This window comes from Spermophilus citellus, assembly GCF_964194105.1.
Source record: "Spermophilus citellus genome assembly, chromosome: 1".
Taxonomy (NCBI): domain Eukaryota; kingdom Metazoa; phylum Chordata; class Mammalia; order Rodentia; family Sciuridae; genus Spermophilus; species Spermophilus citellus.
The window spans coordinates 125,547,043-125,570,046 of NC_138182.1; the positions used below are offsets into that span (position 1 = coordinate 125,547,043).

Here is a 23,004-nt window from a genome sequence, read left to right on the forward strand (position 1 = left end):
TTCAGTGAGGCTTTGGCCTAGAATTCAACTTCCCTGACCTTCCAGGCCAGGGCTCTCTTCCCTAGATCAGGCACCTTTAGTTTTGTTGGTGTTTGGTTTTCTTACTACTTTCCTCTGTCCATGAATATGTTTGAGTTCGTACTCCTTCTATATGTGTATTCGGTTATTTTCATATTTTGTGTGCATACACAGTTATACTAAGGTATTATGTATGCATATTTTAAAACATTTGAAGTAGAAATGGTGAAGGATGGGTTTTTGTTTTTGTTTTTGTAGTTGTAGATGGACAGAGTTGGCTTTATTTTGTTTATTTTATGTGGTGCTAAGGATAGAACCCAGTGCCTCACACATGCTAGGCAAGTGCTTTGTCACTGAGCTACAGCCCCAGCCCAGATGGGATTTTTTTAAAGTTCTAGTATTTTCTTCCTGGGACCACTTTGGAGATTTCCACACTGAACTGTGCCCTCCTCCCTGATCTTCAATCTGAGTGGTCTGAAGCTGCTTCCAAACTTCTGGGTCTCAGAAACTTCTTTGCAGAATACATCTCCCAATGGGCCCTTGAGTAGGGACAGGAGCCAGATCATGATTTGGCCAGCATTCCAGAAAGCTTCTAGGGGATCCAGGGTTGGGGTTGAGTTGAGGATACAATTTTACCAGGGTGGTGAGAGCAATGTCTCAAAAGTGGGAGGGGGAACAGGTAGGCATTGGCATATGCTCAGGATTAGAAATACCCTCAAGATACTACTTTGCTCCAATAGAAAAACTTCTCCACCTGTTTCCATGTCAGACACCCCAATTGACCAAAGTCAGAAAATCCTGCTTTTCCAGGCAGCCAAGGATATGGAGCCTATGGACCAGGCTGGACAGGGGGTCCTAACTTCCTGTTCTGCCTCCCAGGGCACTGGGAACCAACCCACTGCACTGTGACTGCAATCTGCGCTGGTTGTCGGAATGGGTGAAGGCAGGGTACAAGGAACCTGGCATCGCCCGCTGCAGCAGCCCCGAGCCCATGGCCGACAGACTCCTGCTCACCACTCCCACCCATCGGTTCCAGTGCAAAGGTAGGTGCTGCCCACCCATTCACTTCCCTGCCCCTTGTGGGGTGGGTTCTCTCCTCCAACAGCCCATCAGAGCTGGGCATCTCAACAGATGTGACTTCTAAAATCATTACCCTATCTCTCCCATGGGCCAAACAGAGACTCAGATGCTAAAATTAATGTGGAATCACATCTCATTTTGACATTCTCCCCACCAAAGCCCTCTGCTGTCTTCCCACCACCACACCCGTGCTGGCAAGTGAACCCAGGGCATCAGGCACCTCAGCACACACTGTCACGCCACTACACTCCCAGACTCTGCTGCTGTGTTTACAGCCATCAATCCCCAGCATTCCTGGGGATTGGTTCCAGGTCCCCCACAGATACCAAAATACAAGGACACTCTCCTATATAAAATAGTATCATATCTGCACATACGCACACCTGCTGTGTCCTACGAACCATCTCTAGATTACTTATGATACCCAATACAATGAAAATGTTATGTAGAAAGTAGTTGTATTATATTGTTTAGGGAATAATGAATCCCAAAAGAAGCCTGTTTATGTTTAGTATAGACACAATTATTTTCTGAACATTTTCTATCTGTGGTTAGTTTAATCTGGATGCAGAATCTGCAGATGTGATATGAACACAGAGAGCCGACTGTACTTCCTCACTGACTTCTTCCTGCACATATTTTTCCAGAGTTGAGAACCCTTTTAACCCGCCTATCCCCTTTAGCCTGCACTGTCCACCCACCATTATTAGCATTTTCCCACTCACTGCAGAAAATTTTGTGTACATGTGATTTTTACTGATTGTATCATTATCAGGCTAACAACTACTGAGTTCTTTATTTTCAACTGATGCTATTTTAAGCACTTTTAGCATAGTATTTTAATTCTCAGTTTTCATGCATCACTTTATGTAATTCTGTAAAACTTCTATGAGACAAATATTAATATTATCTTCATTTTTAAAAAGTGAGAAAACTAAGATTCAAAGAGGTTACTTTAACTGAACCCAGGCCTGGGCCTGCTAGGCAAGGGCTCCATTGCTGAGCTGCATCCCAACCCCAATGACCTCTAAAGAACACACAGGTGGGATTCCAGGTCCTTCTGTTTCCAGAATGCATGCTCTTGATGACCACGCTGGATGTAATATTCTACTGCTACTTAGCCAGCTCAAAATCTTTAGAGTGCTACTCCCAGTAGCATCCTCCTAGGGACTCTTGCATTAGGTGCTCTTATTATTTTATCTTATTTTGTAATCATATATAATATAAAATCAAAAAACAATCATATCTCCTTTTATTTTAATTATTGTGGATTTTGAATTTTGTCTCAAAAATTTACTTTCCACTTACATTTCACATTTGTCTGTCCTTTGCTCATCTCTTAGAATCTGAAGGTTTATATACAGATAAACTTTATTGCCCTCAAAAAAAAACAAACAAACAAAAAAAAAACAACCACTGTGTCCCATCCTTCTGCTAAAAAGCTGGTGGGAGGGGAATGTTGACTTAAAGCTAATTTTAATTTTCCACCTCCAGCTTCCCAGACATCTGATCTGACACTAAAAGATCCAAATAACCCTAGAATAGCATTTCTCCATCTTGGCTGTGCAGGTTGGAATCACCTGAGGAGCTTTAAAAATAGAAGGCTCTCAGTCAGGCCCTTCTGTTCATCCACCAGGAAGGGCCACTTCCTGGAGCTAGTCTCCACCCATGTCCAGGTTGAGGACTGTCAGCTCCACAATCATTTAAAGTCCTGTCATTAAGTAAGTCCTGTGTATCCAGGGCTCATGCTCAAAGCTGGCTGTAGCAGCAGGACACTGTTCCCTTTGCAAAGCTCTGCATGAAGACCATGCCCTCTTCCAGCCCCTACCGCTAAAGAAAGCAGGGAGAGTTGGAACTGCCATGGATGCAATTGTCCCCAAGCAAAGTGCCAACACATTGCTGTGCCCATGGGGCCATCTGTTTCTAACCTGTAAGGTTTTGCAGGGAGGACTTCCTATGTATGCCTTTGGCATATGCATCCCTCCGGAGCCTGGCACAGACTTTTCCATGGGAAGGGTGTTTGAGGGTGAAGAAGTGAGAGCCCAAATTTAGTCTGGGTCCCGGGCTCTCTGGAATATGAAGATACACAGGGGGTTTCTAATTACAGTGCCTTGTTTGCAGATTAGCACCCAAATCGGATCAGGCTAATTACAGTAATTGATTTGACTAAAGAAATGCTTCTGTCTGATGTCCCACTTTGATTTTTCTCACTGGACAATGGTTAAATTAATGTGACTCTAGCCAGGATGGTTGTGCTGGCTGGAGAGAACCAGCTGCCCCGGGCATGGAGATGGGGAGGAACCAGAACTGAGGGAAAGGGAGGTGTGGCAGAGATCCAGCTCAGAGCTGTCACCAACGCTGGTTTTGCTACCCAGGTCCAGTGGATATCAACATTGCGGCCAAGTGCAATGCCTGCCTCTCCAGCCCATGCAAGAACAATGGCACATGCAGTCAGGACCCTGTGGAGCAGTACCGCTGCACCTGCCCCTACAGCTACAAGGTACGACATGTGCCCCCACCCCCACCCCAGTCGCCACCATTCACACCCCAGGCTCCTCCTCTGTCTTGGACCCAGAATGGTGCACCATGCTGGCTGACCCTATCCAAAGTGTCATTTCCTAGAACTTTCCTATTCTCAGAACTGGCAAAGGCTGCCAGTTCTTGTCACACTGTGCCAAATAGGACCCCTTATAGTCTTGAGACAGATGCTCTGAGATATGGGGGAAATGTTGCATTTGTATTTTCTTTATGAAACATGGGGAAATTACATCTCAGGAGAGTTTAAGTGCTTCCAAGTAAAGGCACGCCTTGAACCCACTGACTCCCTTTCCAAGGGATTTCCAGAACCTTCTTTCTCCATCAACACCCCCCCCCAGTCCTGCCCTAAAAGTGTTGATTTCAGATTGATGAGGAAACAGAGATAGGGGTTAAAAGGCCTGGGGGCTGCCAAGCCCACCCACGTTGCTGGCAGACTTGGGGAGCCTACAGAAGTGAGACCCAGTTCTCCCTTTTGTCCTCCCCAGAAATCCAGGCCAATTCCAAGATAGTCCTTTCCTCCCTCTTCTCACAACACTGCCCAGGAGATGTCACCCTGCTCCCTACTGACATCCAGAGAGGACAGACTGTGTGTCAAGCTCTCTGCATGGCATCTTGCTCATCTCTTCTTTTTAAACACTCCCAGTGAACCTATGAAAAAATCATTAATTCCCATTTTTCTGATGTGGAAACCAGGCCTACAACTGTTGACAGGGTTTGACTCAATTTCCCAAAGCTTAGAAGTGATGGGATTAAGACCCAGGTCTACAGGATTCCAGAGTCAAAGTGTCAGGGGGGTCAGCAGAGCTGTGGCTCCATCCTCCCCTGCAGAACTTCCCAGATTTCAGCCTTCAGGGCACTAATCTGAATGCTCTGGACACACCACGAGTCCACGACAGCCCCGCAATCCATCCAGTGCTCACCCCTGGTATAGGCTGAGTGACAGGTGGCTGCCATAGCCACATCTCCATCCCCAGAGGGATTGTGCGTGTGTAGTGACAAGCTGAAGAGCAGACTCCAGGTGGGGAATGGGAAACTGGGAGATTTCTCAATGGTAGCTGTGCTTCTAGCAGACAGTGTCAGAGTGCCACCTATGGGCCTGGGACAAGACAGGTCAAGGATTCTCTTTGAAGCCCTAGGTCCCCAAGGCCTCAAACTCACCAGAGTCCCAGACCTGTGCATTCTACACCCACACACAGTTACTAGCAGGAGAAGAACAGAGATTAAGAGGGGGCATGCTCGGGAGCCATGCTTCCCCTGAACCTCCCTGTGTGGGTTTAGTGGACAAAACTCAAGCTGTGTATTCACACTGAGAAGCATGTGTGGGTCCCAGTTTTTGTCATTTACTAGCTGTGCGGCAATGGCCAATGACTTAGCCTCAGCTCTCCCATCTGTACACCAAGCCTCCCCCCCACCTGCCCCGCCACCATGCGGGAATAAAGTGTACAATAATGTACTCGGTGCACCCATGACAGGATCTGGCCTTCAATCTGCACTGATTTTTACTTCTTCCCTTGCATGCAGCTCCCTCATACCAGCTGTGAGAGGGGCCATCAGAATAGGTGGTTCCATGCTGGTTCAACAGATTATCAATCTGTGACACTGAATAGTCAATGACTTTTGATGGTTCTCCTGGAACTGAGACGTGTATTTATGATCTTCTAGTTCCATGCATGTCTAGTTCTCTTTGTTTTGTTTGTTTGGTGCTGGGGATGGAACCCAGGGGCTCAGACATGCTAAGGAAGCACTCTAGCACTGAGCTGCATGCCCAGTCCTTGTGTGGTTCTCTAATTAACTAAAGACCAAGCCTTCAACTAGGCCTTAAGCATTTATTCCCTCCTCTAATTTTTATAATCACCTTCAGAGTTGGAGGTCATCATCCCAATTTTAAAGATTAGGTGAACACACATGCTAATCTGGCTTCCTTCTCTTTGAACTTGGCCTGAATCTGAAAGTCCAGACTACACTTTTCCTCTGACCATAGTCTGACCATTCACATCAGAGGAAAGAGTTCATCTACAGGGCCACAGCGGGATAATGCCAGTTTTGTTTTTGTTTTTTAACTTTATCCACAAGACTCTGGACATCTTATAGATTTCAAAAGAATTTGAACAGAGATTTTGACTTTTAGGAACCTTTGAGCTCAGGCAGTTCAGGGTTACATACTGGGGATGATTATGATGATGTGAGTAATGGTGATGATAATGATGAAGGTGATGATGGTGATGGTGTATAACGATGGTGCTGATGTTGACGATGATAGTGATGATCGTGATGGCAATGATAATAGTGATGTTGGTGCTGGTAAGGAATGTAATGATTATAGCAATGATAATGGTGATGGTGATAATGATGGTGATGATGAAGATTATCGTGGTGATGGTGATGATTATAGTGATGGTGATGGTTATGGTAATGGTGATGTGACAATAACGATGGGGATAGTAATCATGATGGTTATGGTTTTGGTTATGAAGGTGATGATAAAGGTAATGATTATAGTGATGGTGGGAGTAATAATGAGGATCATGAGGATGTGATGGTGATGGCAATGGTGATAATAATGGTGATAGTGATGGTGATGATGATGATGGTGATGATGATGATAGTGATGGTGATGGTGATGGTGATGATGATGATGGCGGTGGTATCAATGGAGGTGGTGGTAGTGATGATGCTGATGCTGATCATATGGTGATGGTGAGGATGATAGTCATGACTGTGGCAATGTACATTGGCATGACAAAAATGATGACTATCACAACAACATAGTCAGTGTTAGAGCCATCACTGTTGAGTGCCTACTGTGTACTGACAGCACACTAAACTAGCTAACACCACCTTGCATACCTTTCATGAAAGCCTTGGGACACAGTTCCTGATAAATGACCCTTACTTTACAGTTGAAGAAACAGAACATAGCAGTGAGGGAGTGGGATTCAGGCTCAGAGCCAAGTAACTCCAGAACCCATGCTCTTGGCTACTCCATGCACTGCCCATCAGTAAGTTCAGCAATTGCAACACTGAGGGTGACAGTCCCTGGCCATTGAGAACCTGTCTGAATCTTTAGGGTAGAGAAAAACAGAACACAGAATACAGTGGTAGAAAGAACCCCATGTGGAAGGAACCCCGAGAGCCTGTGTCCCCCTGGCTGCAGGGCCTTGGGCACTCCTGCTCGTCTCCTTGCCTCAGTTTCCTCCAATGTAAAGTGGAGCAGTTTGAGCCAAAGGGGCCATTTCATGGTGCATTTGACACCCTGGCTGAGTTCATTTCACCTGCTCTCCTTGTTGATTGGTTGAAGCCCACTCAATGGAAACAAATGAAAGAATAGTTTTGGACATGTCACTAAGCTGACCACAGATCCTTGTCACCCACAAAATCAAGCTCAAGGCCAAGACATTTACTCAGATATCTCAGTTTCTCATTTGACCAGCTACATGGCTTTGGGAAGTCCCAATGTTCCAAAAGCACAGCAAGCCTGGTGCAGGAGCACACACCTATAATCCAGTAGTTCAGGAGGCTGAGGAAGGAGGATCGCAAGTTTCAGGCCAGCCTCAGCAACTTAGTGAGAACCTGTCTCAAAATTTAAAAATAAAAAGAGTTGAGGGCATAGTTCAGTGGTAGAGCACCCATGGGTTCAATCTCCAGTGCCATAAAAAAAAAAAAAAGAGGCCTAGCAGGCACTGTTTATCATCTGATCTGCTGGCAGCTCTGTTAACCTACGAAAACACCAGGCCTTTGTGAAGCAGTCGCAGGATGTCACCTCCTACACTGCTCTTAATTGGCCTGCGAAATAAGTTTTGTTGTCCTCTTTTGATACGTGAAGAAACTAAGGTTTGTAAAAACCTAAGAACTTATCCAGGCCCCCACACCTGGGAAGTGTGTGAGCTAAAATGAGAACCAGCTACCTCTTGCAGGAAGGTCTACACCCCTACTCATCACTAGCCACTGATTCTCACCAAGCCTCACTTTCCTACTGGTAAAGGGGAATACTCATGCTCACCAGCTGTCGTCAAGATGGAAAAGCATCACGTTTGCACTTGTCTACCTCAGTGAGAGCATTCTGTAGACATTTCCCACAAGGTGGCTATCTTGCCACTATTCTAGGATTTGGGACATAAAATGTATTTCTCAGCCATTCAGCTTTCTACACACGTTCAGTGTCTCAGAGCAGTACTTCTCAAACTTCAGTATTGTCAAGAGTCACCCGGAGATTTTGTTAAAATGCAGGCTTTGGTTCATGAGACATAAAGTCGGGCCTCAGACTGCATTTTTAACAAGCTCCGTGGAATGCCAACACTGCCAGTCCAAGGACCACACTTTGAGTAGCAAGGCTTTAGAACAGCCCTCCCAGCCCCATCTCAGAAAGAGCTTTCCAGTAAGGATAGATGTTTCCAGTCTCTTTAAAAGGAAGCCAGTATCCTCAGTCATGTCCTTTACACACACACACACACACACACACACACACACACACACACACACAGTGAGGAGTAGAAAGTGAGGAAGGACCAAGGAGCATCACATATCTGGAGGATTTGAACAAAATGCAGCTGAAAAGAATTGAAGACTAATTAGCCAGGCTTTGGTAATGGTGATTATTTCTCTAGTCACTGAATTCCCACCTCCAGGCTCAATTACTGTGTCATCGGGTACCAGGATCTGCCCCCTAGATTCCCATGCTCAGCATAGAAGACTGGAGGAGACAGGTATCCCAACCTCCACCCCCATCCCCACCCTAAGGGGAATATTCCATCTGGAGTAGATGCTACTTGCAAGGTTAGACCAGGCAGGGGCTTAGGAGGCCCTGCCCAAAGCTTCTCAAGGTTCTCCTGCCCTGCCCTGCAAGTCCATCTACCCTGCTGCCAACCCTACACATACCCCCAAGCTATTTAACACCAATCGGGACCCTAAAAGGTATTTTAATCACCCACATGCCACCCTGCCTCAGACCCCAGTCTTTGTCATCCCCGCTGTTACTATGAGCTGCCATTACATGCTTACAGCTATGTGATTTCTAAACAAGTTACTCCCCTGGGGTAGGTAGAGGCTGAGTGTCCCTTATCTGAAATGCTTGGGACCAAAGATTTCAGATTTGTTCCGATTTTGGAATATTTATATATACATACTGAGCTACCTTAGGGATGAGACCTAAGCCTACAGTGCAGTTCATCTCTGTTTCATATTCACCTCATACACACAGCCTGTAACTTTATTTGGCATTTTTTCTGCACCTGCATTTTGACCGTGACCCATCACCGAGATCAGGTGTGGAAATTTTCACTTATGACATCATGCCAGTCCCTAAAGATTCAGATTTGGGAGCATTCTGGATTTTGGATGTTTTAATTTAGGATACTTAACTATTATTCTCATTTCACAGAAAATGGAAAGAGGCTCAGGGAGAACTATCATTTCCTCCAGGCAAAACATCAGCCAACCTAGATTCATGCTCTGATCCACTGCATTCCAGAACCTGGGTTTTAAGAGGGTCAAGATCAGTGGTCTAGCACAGAGGCCCAGCACTGGCTTTGGGCTCAGCTGCCGCTTCTATTTCCAACTGTGCATTCTTGAACCTATTACCTCACTTCCCAAGTCTGTCTTCCCTGTCTGTAAAAATGTGTGTAATAACACTGATATTGATCTGGGAGGGTTCTTGTGAACATGAGTATAAAACGCTTAGCATAAGACCTGGAACAAAAGTGTGCTCCATAATGTGAGGGAAGATTATCGTCACAGTTTCTATTCCCACTCTGACTGAGGGCCCTGTGTCACTGTAGCTTAGGATGAACCCAGATGACACCCCAAACTGCACTGGCCTTCCCCTCTAAGACTGACGGCCCTCTAACTGTGGTGGGGGCATGAAATGGTTTAAGAACCAGCCAGCCATGGCCAGCTGCTGGAGTGGCAGCAGCCCTGAGAGAGCAGGAGGCTGCCCTGGGCAGGCTCAGTTGGCAGTGACCACACACCAGGAAGCCCCAGTCCCATTCCATGACAGGCACTGGCAGCAGCAGAAAGGAAAGAGGGTTTTCTCTGGCAGATGGCCAGCAGGTGGAACGGCAGTGGGAGGGCTCCCTAGGTCACCCCCACCTGGCATCCACCCAGGCCACTGAACTGTGACCCAGAAATAGATGCAACAGACCCCTCCCCAGGCTACCGGGTCCTGTACAGGGCTGCTGCCAATACTTGGGTGTAACCCCGGCCCATTAGTCCCAGGGGAGAAGCAGGAGCCAGAGGTCTGAGAAGAGCTGGGCTGCATCCTGGGACACTGGGTCTAATTCTAATCTCTGTCCTGGGGCTGCCCTTCTGAGTGCCCTTGTCCTCACTGCTCCTTCTGCCTGGCATGATCTTCCTCACCTGCCACCTGGTTGGCTCCTTGTCAGCTCGAGCATCCCCTTAAGAGGAGCCGAGCCTGGAAGGGGGAGGAGCCTGGGAGGGGAGGTGCCTGGGAGGGGAGGAGCCTGGGAGGGGAGGTGCCTGGGAGGGGAGGTGCCTGGGAGGGGAGGTGCCTGGAAGGGGGAGGAGCCTGGGAGGGGAGGAGCCTGGGAGGGGAGGTGCCTGGGAGGGGAGGTGCCTGGGAGGGGGAGGAGCCTAGCCCAGAGGAACTCCCCTCACTCCAGACTACGCAGTGGTTTCAGCCTCGCCTGACGTTGGGCTTACCTGCTGCACTTCAGAACAAACATCCAGACCAATCAAGGATGAATCTCCGGGGTTGGCATTTTACAGGACACACAGTTGATTAGCCACAGGTCAGCCTTAGTCCATCCGTCTGGAGTTGTGGGTTAGACCTACCGTGTGCAGCACTTCCTTACACCAAAGCTCTGGCTTCCTTCTCATAACAGCCCTATCAGAGCTTAGGAGGCTTTTGCAAGGTCAAGGGCAGCCAGCAGGAAGAGGTGGAGCTGGGATGTGAATCGGGTTTGGTCATGTCCAGAGTCCACATTCGATACTGCTGTTGAGGATCCGAGGCTGTGGACTACAGAAGTCATGATGCTGGAGCCTGGACTCCTGGGTTCTCCAGGTTTCTTCCTTGTCACTGCAGTGTGACAGAGGTGAAGGGGCGCTTTGGCTTACTCTGAGTCACATGGCAGGCCTATCCAGGGCCTCCTCTCCAGCATCTCCTCAGCTTCCTCCAGGGAGACTAGGAACTCTCAGTCTGTGTCACAGCAGCCATCCAAGCCCCCCTCCCTGGGCATTTCTCTGTCTTCTCCTTAGGGCAAGGACTGCACCGTGCCCATCAACACCTGCATCCAGAACCCCTGCCAGAACGGAGGCACCTGCCACCTGAGCGAGAGCCACAAGGATGGGTTCAGGTACAGCTCACCACAGGCCTCCCTGCCCTCGGGCTCCATGGGCAGAGTCCTCTCTGAGAACGACGTTAAGACCCTGCCCACGCCATAGGGAAGCACGATTATCCCTACTGCAGACAAGAACCCGAAGCATCAAAGGGATTAGCCTTTGCCTGAGTTAAGTAGTCAGCACTGGTACTTGGATTTGAACCCCAGTGCCAGCCTCAGCTATCCAAGCTAGGAGTCTGCAAGGGAGCTGCAGTTGCCAACTGAAGTCAGGGAAGGAGCAGATGCAGCCTGGCAGCCCCACCACTCTCTCCTGGATCGTGAATAATGCTAAGAGTTGGTGGCCAGCCTGACTAGTCATGCACTGTCCCATTAGCATCTTCTCATGACCCCGTCCAGGAGGTAGTACTAGCCCCGTTGAACAGATGAGGAAACTGAGGCTCAGAGATTGGTTTGCTTTAGGTCACATATCCTGACACTGGTTCCTGGAGCTGGTCTTAAGGTCTCAGAAAGAAAAGGGCATGGACACCATGTAAACTTTTCTTTACCCTGTGCTGAGCGTGAGATTGGGCCTCTGCCCAGACGTCAGGCCCCTTCATGCCTCCTGCCTTCCCCATAGCTTTCAGGTGCCCAGGCTCCCCAGCCAGTGGCCCTGGCAGGAGCAGACCATTGGAAGTGGCTTCTGTGGCACAGTGAGCCGGGCATCAGCTGCTGGCATAAAGGCTTCTGGTGCCAAGCTCTGATGGACATCTTAGAGCTTGGGTTGACATTAATTTCTGAAAGCCCTCTGATCAGGGGTTGCTGTGTGGGTCTGTGGAAGATATCAAGCTCTGGGCTCCTGGTTCTCCTCCCCGGGACACCCAGCCCACCCACATGTCCTCCCGCCAAGCCAGCCCCCCATCCAACCCTGCCTGACTCTTGACAAGTGAGGCTCTGGCCCGAGTTCCTGTTCCTGCCTGGAATAGGCCAAACCACTCACTTCCTCCCGCTCACTTGGAGCAGGATGAGGAGAAACTGCATGGGAATCTCCCAGAGGTGGCCACACAGTGTCCGCCAGGAAGTTCACCTCCAGGCCCAGATGAGGCTCTGCTCCAGCCAGAAGGAGAGAATTGGGGCTCAGGAAGGGAGGGTCATCCCCGTAGGCGATTCTGTGTCGCCTGGTCTCTCCTGGCCATCTTCCATCTTTGAGGAATTTCGAGTGAACAGCAAATGTTCCTGAAACTTAATTTGAAAGAAAAAGGACCCAGATCAACAGGAGGAGGGCAGTGAGGCAAATTCTTGGACCAGGAAGCCCCAAATCCAGGTTTCTGCAGGGACAGGCACTTTCCAAACCCAACAGGGGAGGGTCCCTCCTTGCCTCTTTCTGGCTTCCGCTGGCGAGCCTGGCATTCCTCGGCACTCAGCCCGTCACTCCAGGCTCTGCCTTCACTGTCACAGGGCCTTCTCCCCTTGTCTGTCTTCACACGTCTGTCTTCTCACGGGGACACCACAATGGGTGTCTAGTACGCCCTGCAACAACACTAGTTTCAAGTAGAGTCACGTTCGAGGTCCGGGGCTATGACTTCCGTCTGTCTTTCCTGGAGAACACAGTCCAACCCACAGCACCTCTTGGGAGTCAGAATTCTGGAAGCATCACACCCGCTTCAGACAGAGGCTTCTCTATTCTTGCTGCACTGTGGGCTCACAAAGGGAGCAAGGGCCACACCAGGGAGATGCCACCTGGCCTCAAAGTCCCCGAGACTGACTAATGCTCTTGCAGCTTCTTGACAACTCCTTCAAGTTTCCCAGTGAGGACGGGGAGACTCAGCCCCTCCCCACCTCTGTCCCACAGTCTGGACTCCCTTGGCCAGCCACCATCTATCTCATTGCCCACTGTGGGGCCACCCTAATGTTCTGGGGCAAACCCAAGAAGTTGATCATCAAGGAAACCTACACTAATGCCTTGGTTTAAGACCTTGAATTCCTACCCACTCTGTAATTTTTTTTTTTGAACGCCCAGGGTTTCTGACATTAAAAAAAAAAAAAAAAGTCATTTTTCTCCGCTATCTCGAGAGCTCAGTCCTCGGCCTTGTGTGGGAAATGTGATATGGTTTTCAGATTGCAGAGGAACAGAAGTAAGGTAGGATTGATTCTAGGACCACAGAATTCATTCCTTAATAGTTTAGTTTACTTTTCAGTGACATCCCAAGTCAGAGCAGTCCCTGAAACAGAGGCCTGGACTTACAGGGTCTGAAGCTGGAGCCATGCTCATGGACAGGGCCAATCCCTGGTTATCAACTTGGCCCTGGGAAGAGGCAGGTTCCAGGAAGCATTTTTAATCAGAGGCTCACGTCCCACCCACCCCCCAGGCACCTCCCAGCCCCTTTCCCCTTCACTTCTGCCAGGCTTTATCTGTTCTTTTACATGCCCGATCCTGGGGTATAACCAAGGTCAGGCAGAGGACAAGGGGTTGAAGATTTTCTCTAAAAGATTTAATGCACCAGAGATGATGAAGGAAATATGTCCTGTTGATTTATTGTGTTCAACCCGCGCTCACCAGGAGGCCTCAGTCTTGGCAGGAAAGGGGTCCTCCCCCTCGCCCCAGAAGTGGTAGGAATACATGGCACAGAGAGATGGTCTCCCTGAGGAAAGGTTGAGGGGGTATGGTGGTTTTTTCTAGAACTAATGTTAAGCCATGTGCTTAGAGTTTTCCTGTGCACTGTGTTCCCTTCCAAGTGTTTCACTTGTATTATCTCATTTAATTCCTTGAGCACCCAAGGCCAGACAGCTAGAAAGTAGCAGACAGAAATCATTCCCAGGAACCCTGGGTGCAGAGACCCGTGACCCCAGCTAGGAGGCCCAGCTGCTCCCTCAACATAGAGTGAACCGTCTCTGGAGGGGATGGGGCATCTGAGCCACAGAGGACAGAGCAGGTGTTTTAGAGGACAGCTGCAGGAATTTAAGCTACACCCAGGAAACCACTTCCAGCTAGCGACAGTGGGGTGGCAGTGCTGGTAGGACCTGCCCCTAAGGCAAGGCAGCCAACAGGTGTCAGGGAGCCAGAACATGGCCTGGAGACAGGGAGCTAGTCAGAACCATCCTGTGGGTTCCCGGGGTCTTCCTGCTCTGGCCCGAGACCTCCTGTGTCCCGGGTGCTGCCTTGGCCCTCGGTCCTGAGACCCAACTAACTGTAGTTCTGCCTCCCTCTCCCCTCCCCTGCCCCCCCTCCCTGCCCCTCATCCCTCTGCCCTCTTCTCACATCCCAAAGCTGCTCCTGCCCTCTGGGCTTCGAGGGGCAGCGCTGTGAGATCAACCCCGACGACTGTGAGGACAACGACTGTGAGAACAACGCCACCTGCGTGGACGGGGTCAACAACTACGCATGCGTGTGCCCCCCCAACTTCACAGGTGAGGGCTCAGGACGCTCCAGCACACTCACGTTGGTGGCATGGTGTAGACAGTGTCTCTAGAAGAGTCCCCTTCCCTTAGTGACATTCTTAAAGGAGGAAGGACCCCACCTCCTTTCTCCCAGAGACCAAGATCCCAAGACTGTGACGTGCCACGAGGGGCCTCCCCAGCATCCTGTCTGCCAGCAGGTCTGGCTCCGCCACCCCAACCACCCACCCCTACAGGCCACTCGCTCCTTCCCACTAGGAAGCGGGTCCCCAGGGCTCTTCCAGCTGTCATCCATTGAGCTGATGGCTGTGCCCTCCTTTGGGAAGCCTAGTGGCCCACATGTTTGAGGCCAGCAGAGGCCCTTGAGCTGCTCTCAGCTTTGTTCAGGTATAGTCAGCTGTCTCTGGAGATCTAAGTTCTTCCAGACACTCTGCCAGGAGCTAAGGAGACACACAGGTTCAGCAGAATGAGAACACAGCTGTGTAAGCCCAGAGGTCCCAGGACCACTGGAAACCGTCCTGCTGGAGAGTGCGGGAAGGCCCCATGGGAGGGATCATTGCTCGGGGTTGTCTTTCTACCCACACAGCCCCCAACCCCAACACCTTTGTTTAACCATCAAATAGACTATTAGATTTTAAATCAAAATGATACTAATTGGTACAAACACAACTGACTTTGTTACTAAAGTGACCTGAAGTGGCCCATCCCAGAAAAAGAGCCAACTCGGGGAGCCCTGCACAGAGTTATACCCTTTTCTTAGCTCCTGGTACAAATGAACACACTAGAAGTTCTGAAAACTCCTACTTTAAAGAAAGCTGCCTATGTTTAGCCCGGCAGTTCCACACTCCTTTGAGCTTCCCTCTTATCCCTGGAAACCTGCTGCAACCTGGGTATCGTGTTCTAAGTTACAAGTTCCAGACCTGCTGGCCTAAGGCCTGGAGGAAATGGGAGTGAAGTGGCTCAGAACTCCCCGCCCCCCAGCCCGCTGGAACCTGGCTCATCTGTCCAGAATGAAGCATACGGGGGTGTGGTGCCCAGTGGAGCAGCCCTGGGGACTGCAGAGGGGGACGTGGAGCAGCGCGAGTTCCCTGCAGAGCCTCCAGTCCACTAGCCAGGATGCCCCAGCACAGCTTGGGCTGCTGGATTGCCCCACGGCAGCTGAGAAAGCCGCCTGCCTCCTGGGCCCAGACAAGCCCTTGGGTTGAGAGAGCATGCAGGGGTGTCTCCCCTGTGCCCTGCTTCCTCCATCTCCTGAGGGCAGAGTCGTAACCAAGAGCTGCACTAGCAGCAGGTGACTCTTCTCAGGCACCCTTCACTACAGGCAGAGCAGTGAATTAGGCAATAGAGACACCAAGAAGGCCAAGGTATGCCCTCAGCCCACAGGGGCTTCCTGAGAAGCAGCACTGGAGAGAGTTGGTCCAGAAGAAGCTGCTCATCAAAATCCCAGCAGCTCAGGAGAAGGCAACGGTGCTCAAAATCAAAATCAGCTCTATGACAGAGGAGGGCCTCAACTGGAATCCTCACCAGGCAGACAGGCAGTGGCAGGGGCTCTGAGGAGACCTGTCTCCTGCTTCAGTGGAACCCTGCCCCTGTCTCAAGGACCAGGCTGTTCCATATTTGTTGCACTCTGTTCCTGAGAGGAGTGCACTGTGGCTCCTCTGTCCCCCAAAACATCCAAGGCCTACACAGACACTTGGCTGCTTCTCTGAGCCTTTTCAGAGAAGGAGGAGGAGGAGGAGGAGGAGGAGGAGGAGGAGGCCTGTAAGGAACACTGTGGCCTTGAGAAGCTCCCTCTCTGGAAGGTAGAGATAGGCTTATCCCCACCCCAGAAGAGAACAGCTCTGGGGCGTCTCACTCACCCTCAGGGCCTTCTGCCCAGGCAGCCTGCTCTAGCTGCAGCTCCCCACCCTCAGCTCTGAGGAGAACGTCTGCCATTAGAAGTCTCCCTCCCTTAGATCACTCTCTACCTGGCTTGATTGGGTGGACTTTGAGAAAACCCAGAAGTCAGACCCTAGAATCCCACCTTGTTTGGGAGATGCCTCCTGCCTTACCCAGCCCACCTACATTCCTGAAAAACTTTGAAGAGGTTGCACTTATCTGAGCCCCTGTGCGAGGGCACCCCGGGTATTTATGACCCACCAGGCAACACCATAGACATCAAAGCTAGTTATCCAGAGACCAGAAATTCAAATTCCTCTCCTATTTGCTTCCCTTGAAAAACCCAAGAGGCTTCTTGATCTGGAGCAGGTGAACCATGCAGTTAAGCCTTCTTAGCCATTCCAAGGAGCTCCCTCTCACCCCCTGGGCGAGGTTATGGTCTCTCTGTGCTTCCAGAGTTTAACTCTGTGGCGGCCTCAAGGCTCTGGATGGTGAGGTTCTGTCTGCCTGTAGATCTCCCACCACTAGACCCTGGAAGAGGACAGAAGTAGGTCACTGTCTGCCCCAGCAGCTGGCATGGTGCCTCCCACACAGGAGGACTTATTGAAAAGATGTGAAATTTAAAAAGCAATTGGACAGCAGAGCCCAAGCGGGGGTCCAGGCTGCCACTCCAGACGCAGCTGCCCTGGATGATGGAGTAGAATCCCCAAGCAGGGGTGCTATGGCAGTGCCCATGGGAAGGAAACTCTAAGTCAAGAAAAACGATACACCAAGAGAAGAGTGTGAGGGCCTTGCTCTGTGACTTGACAGATGTAGGACTGAGGGTCCTGATACCTGAGTTCTTGTCCCTCTCCACCAGGTGAGCTGTGTGACGAGGTGATTGACCATTGTGTGCCTGAGATGAACCTCTGTCAGCATGAGGCCAAGTGCATCTCCCTGGACAAAGGATTCAGGTAGGACTTGCAGTCCAGCCCGCCACTGAGCACTCAGCCTCCAGCTGTCTGGGTTGGAAGCTGAGTCACTGTGTGTGCTGGGGGCTTCTCTCCCCAGCCCACTCTCCTCTGGATCTGACTCAGCCATGGTCCAAGTTTCTCAGGCTTTCCTTTTCCCTATGTGAGTGTCTCTGTCTTGTATGTCTGTCTCTCATCTCTGCCAATAGCGAGGGAGAGAGAGATGTTCTCTTTCCTTTCCTTCCCCCTTTTCCTCTCTTTCCTTGCTTCTTCTTCCCTCTCCTCGCCTCCCCTCCCTCCGTCTCTCTCTCTCTCTCTCTCTCTCTCTCTCTCTCTCTCTCTCTCTCTCTCTCTCTCTCTCTCCACATCTCTTCTTTCCAGAGCTAAAAAAGTTGCTCAGAGGAAACAAAGTGTGAAGGGTGTTGGGTGGCCTTCCCAGGGCACAGCCTTCCGGGCCATCTTACCTGGGGCTACAGAAGGTTTGCCAGCTTGCACACGTAGGAGGAAGGGAGTTGGGGGACAGGGGCCCCAGCTGGATTCAGGAGCCCCAGCTGGATTCAGCAGCCACAGCCATTGGTGGAGCCGTCTCCACAGTGAGCAGCAGAGCCAATAGGCGTTAAGAGAAGCACATGAGCAATTCTGAGGTGGAGGGAGAGGCTTCCTCAGGAGAGGGCCACCCAGTTCACAAGCCTGAGAAACCAATGGCACTCCTGGGAATTCCTCCTAAGGCTCTCTTCCCACCTTCTCCCCTCGCCCTCTATCATGAAAACTGGTGCCAGTGTTTCTTCTGGAGAAGATGCTTAGACCCTCAAGACCTGGAAGTCTCTGACATTGATAGGATGGTGGAATCCTGCAGCCAAGAATGCTCTCCCTGTCCCCGAAACTGCTTTCCACACACAGTTGCTTCCTCTCCTCCCCAGCAGGCTCTGTCTAGGAGCAGAGGGAGCCTCTAACACCCAGGATCATGGTGCAGGGGAGCAGGCAGAGACCAGGGCAGCTGGGAATCCCAGGATGTGCCCTCAGCTGACACCAGAAATATTTCTACTGAGCTCCCTTAGGATGAGGGACCTGCCTCTGGAACTCAGTGCTGCACTGCCCCATCTCTTAGGAATGCTAGGGAGTTAGGGATTCTCATGAGCCTCTGGACTTGTTCCTTGAAATCTCACTCTGTATTGTAACCAAGACCCCTTGAGTTCTAGGACAATGGAGAAGTGAAAGAAACCAGTCAGGCTTTCACAGTCTAGGATATTTTATTTAACTGCAATGTCTCCTTGGAGACACTATCTTGAAAAGGTCTACTGAGCAGCTCAATAATGTTAGCTTTTTATTCAAATGCATTTAAATCAATAATCCTTTCTCCAGTGCAACATTGTATCATCTTATCCCCCTCCCCTCCCATCAGCAAGCAACTCATATCCCATGGCAGCCTAGAAGGGTGTTAGCAAGAAAAATGTGGTCAGTGCGGCCTTTGACTAAGTGGGAAGATATATATCCTTGGAGATCTCCTGGTATGCTCTTCTAATGAGGTCTCAGCAGAGGGCAGATAGGACCTGCCCATAAACACTGAAAATAATCATAAACACAAAGATCACAGTGATCGGCACACACCGAGAACTTGCTCTGAGCCAGGCAGGGAGCATTCTCATGGAACACCCAACAATCTCAGAATGCACAGCTACTGCCCACAGTCCACGAGGCACAGCGGGGTAAAGCAAATCTCCTGGAGACAGGCCTAGAAAGGTGTGGACTCAGGCCCCCCCAGGCCTGGCCAGTTTCTCAGTTAAATCCAGACTCCAGATGTCCTGCAAACAAGAGTGTCACTGTTTTCTCCCCCTGGTCCACAATGAATGGATCCAACAGATACTAAAATTGCATTAACCTTTCACTTTAACTTGAAGAAAGATACAGGCAAGACATTTGGAAGCAATAGGAAATGCAGGGTGTCACCAGCCTCTTCTCTGGATGAAGTAGTGTTGTCTAGATCCTGGCTGCAGGGAATGAAGTCCCCCAACCAGCAGCAGCAACCACACATGGAAGCTTGCTGGGAATGCTGATTCCCGGGCCCTGCTCAGACTCCCTGAATCAGAAGCTACACTTTAGCAAGATCCCAAATTGTTTTATAGGCTTGATAAAATTTGAGATGTGGCCAGGCATAGTGTCACCTGTAATCTCAGCAACTCAGGAGGTTAAGGCAGGAGGATGACAAATTTGAGGCCAGCCAGTCAACTTATTGAGATCCTGTCTCAAAAAATTTTTTAAAGTGCTGGAAGTGTAGACCAGTAGTAGAGCACCCCTGGATTCAGTCCTCAGTACCAAAAAATAAACTAATAGGTTTGACAGTGCTAGTGTGGAGAGGACTATAGAATGTATAAAATAAAAAAAGAAGAATGTAAACACATTGGCCTCCAAACCTCACTGCTTAGTTTGGAAGTGTGAATAACTTCTCTAATTGCTGATAAAGACCTTATCCATAGCCCTGAACTCCATACTTAAAAGGCTGGATTTGATCCTATTAAGTGTTTGGCAGTTGTTATAGCTCTGGGCAAGGTCAGAGGGCTTGAGCTACTCTCCAGGTCTCTTTTGAATTCAGGAGAATTCAAAGACACAGTCTTTCCAGGGCCAGGTTTCCCATGGTAGCAGAGGTGTGGACCACAGTATGCTGAGCCCTCCCCCCACAAGGCATTTCACTTATTATTTATCATCAACTGTATTTAAAGATGAAGAAACCAAAACACAGGTCATGAATGGTCAATGCACTTAGAACCGCGTCTGACACATAGTGTAAACTGTCACTCCATGAAGGACACAGGAGTGACTTCAGCTCTCTGAGCTCTGTCTTCTTCCTGATGATAGACCCTCCTTTTCAGGGTCCTGGGAGGACTCAATGTGACACTCTGGCATGTGCTTAGCACAGTGCCTGACACAGTCCTGAAGGTCAATTCTAGGGAGAAGGTGGCAGAACCACGCCAAAAGCTGTGTGGTTCCACCCCGTGGCCCTCAGCCTGGCTCCTGGAAACACTACCCCCCCCCACATGAAGCAGACAGGCCTCAATGGCGGGGATCGGAGGCTGTGACCACGAGTGGTACCCGAGTGAAGCCAGGCCAGGCAGAACCTTAAGGAACTTGAGTGGATAAGGGGAGGGAGGCCCTGGGGTGGGGGGGACAGGAGCCAGGCCGGGAAGCTGCCCAGGCCTAAGAGTAGCTTCACACTGCCTGTGTTTCAGGTGTGAATGCGTCCCTGGCTACAGCGGGAAGCTCTGTGAGACAGACAATGACGACTGCACGGCTCACAAGTGTCGCCATGGAGCCCAGTGTGTGGACGCAGTCAATGGCTACACGTGCATCTGCCCCCAGGGCTTCAGGTATGGCAGAGAGCCTCCTCAGGACAGTGACAGTCCCTAAAGCTACCAAAAGGGACTTCTTAGAGTGGACTTAGGTCCCAGCCCACGTGTCAGGCTTGCATGTGATGCCGTTTAAGGGAGGACGCCACCATCTTAGAGCCCAGATTGCAGGGTGGTGGAGCCACCTGCCCATGTGGCTGGGGTCTGACTTGTAGGTTGGAGAACACAAACATAGTGGTGTCCCAGTGGCAGAAAAGGGGAGGTCAGTGGAGGGCTTGGAACAGTCTGTGGAATCAATGAAGCCAGAGGAAAGGGGAGGCCTGGGCCAGCTGCTGAATGTCTGCAGGGGATGTAGAAGGAGAAGCCTGGGCTCCTGGTCCAGCTCCTACACTTCAGGGCTGGGAGGAAAGGATCAGTGGGGGTCAGACTGGACACAGTGCCATGCCTACCAGTGCTCACCAGATGGCATAAACCTAAAATGTGCAAATAAGCTTTGCACATAGACTCCAAGGTCCTGAGCCTAGAAGGAGCCACAGAGTTCTCAAGGCCAGAGTTTCTAAAAGCTGGACTGATGAGAGGTGGGAGGGAAAGGGAGTGAGAAGGGAAATCGCATGGAAATGGAAGGTGATCCTCAGGGTTATACAAAATTACATATAAGAGGAAAGGAGGGGTAAGAGAAGAATAATACAAGTGGAAGAAATGATTTACAGTAGAGGGGGTAGAGAGAGAAAAGGGGAGGGGAGGGGAGGGGAGGGGAGGGGGGATAGTAGAGAATAGGATAGACAGCAGAATACATCAGTCACTAGAATGGCAATATGTAAATCAATGGAAGTGTAACTGATGTGATTCTGCAATCTGTATACTGGGTAAAAATGGGAGTTCATAACCCACTTGAATCAAACTGTGAAATATGATATATTAAGAACTATGTAATGTTTTGAACGACCAACAATAAAAAAATAAATAAATAAATAAAAGCTGGACTGAGACCCTCTGCATCCGAGGCTCGTGAAAATATTGATTCCTGTGCCCCAAGCCAGAGCTACTGAATTAAAATTTAGAAAAATTAAAATAGAAAAAAAAAGGGGGCTAGAAAGTCTGTACTTTTTTTAAAAATCATGATAAAATATACATAACAAAATTTACCACCTTACATATTTTTAAGGATAGAGCTCAGAGGCATTAAGCACATTCACCTTGTGGTGTGGCCATCACCAACATCCATCTCGAGAACTTTTGCCTCTTGCAAAACCATTCCATTAAACAACAGCCCTGCATTCCTCCCTGTTCACTCCCAGGAGCCCACGTGATTAGAACCTGTTACCCTTCGTGTCTGGCTTATTTCGCTCAACGTCCTGTTCCCAGGCCCACCTGCTGTAGCACGTGTCAGGACTCCCTTCCCCCATAAGGGCCAGCAGCATCTCACTGGGCGACATGCATTTGTTTATCCCTTCACCATCCATGAACAGGAACAATTAACAATTGACAATTCACCCCACGCATTCTGATGACACTGACATTTGGGGACCTGTCTGACTCAGTTACTTTAAAAATGGGAAAACTTGGACTTAAAGAAAAAAAAAAAGGACTCGCCCCAGGTAGTGGCAGGGCTGGAACTAGACCCTGGAACTGTCTCCCCCCATCTCACGGGCTCTCTGCCAGAGGCTCCTTGTCGGTAACTGATTGTCTCTTCTCCCCCCTCTGCCCCGTGCTCCCCCCATACTTCCGTCCCCTCCTACCAGTGGACTCTTCTGCGAGCACCCCCCGCCCATGGTTCTGCTGCAGACCAGCCCCTGTGACCAGTACGAGTGCCAGAACGGGGCTCAGTGCATCGTGGTGCAGCAGGAGCCCACCTGCCGCTGTCCCCCGGGCTTTGCTGGCCCCAGATGCGAGAAGCTCATCACTGTGAACTTCGTGGGCAAGGACTCCTACGTGGAACTGGCCTCCGCCAAGGTCCGGCCGCAGGCCAACATCTCTCTGCAGGTGCGCCTGGCCCTGTTCTGCCCTTGGAAGAACCAGTTTGCCCCCAGTCCCTGAATTGACAATGGCATCCTTCTCTACAAGGGAGACAATGATCCCCTGGTGCTGGAGCTGTACCAGAGAACCACCAGGATGCCTCATGTCTTAGCAGTTCTGCTCCTTCCCCCAAAAAATCATCCAGGACAACATTCAGCTTTGGGGAAGCAGGACTCGCTCTGTCTAGATAGATTTCTAGATGCCTCCTGACCAGCCCTCACTGCAAATGGCAATTCCTGTTTCTAGTCTTATTTCCTCATTCCTCTAGAAAATATTTGTTCAACTATTATATACAGATACTGCTGAGAAGCGGGGATTCAATTGTAGACAAAACAGAAAAAGCACCTTGACCATCCAGGAGGGCAAGGAGAGAGACAGCGGCACAAGGGTCACTGCGGGAATGTGCTGGAGGGGCAGCAATCCCATTCTGCAGGGAGAATCAGGGAAGGCTTCTCAGAGGCGGTGATGCCCAGGCTGAGAGGTGAAGGATGAGTAGGAGTTTTCTGATGAAATATAGAA

At 50.0% G+C, this 23,004-nt stretch overlaps 1 protein-coding gene across 1 annotated transcript in view; it reads left to right on the plus strand.

Moving 5' to 3' along the window:
- SLIT3 (slit guidance ligand 3) overlaps positions 1-23,004 on the plus strand; it is a 575,787-nt gene that overhangs the window by 527,111 nt on the left and 25,672 nt on the right. Inside the window, exons 25-31 of the mRNA XM_081292656.1 lie at positions 898-1,061; positions 3,474-3,598; positions 10,846-10,943; positions 14,173-14,312; positions 17,038-17,131; positions 20,353-20,490; positions 22,212-22,452. Coding sequence (XP_081148782.1) covers positions 898-1,061; positions 3,474-3,598; positions 10,846-10,943; positions 14,173-14,312; positions 17,038-17,131; positions 20,353-20,490; positions 22,212-22,452 — 1,000 coding nt within the window. The remainder of the gene's footprint in view (positions 1-897; positions 1,062-3,473; positions 3,599-10,845; positions 10,944-14,172; positions 14,313-17,037; positions 17,132-20,352; positions 20,491-22,211; positions 22,453-23,004) is intronic.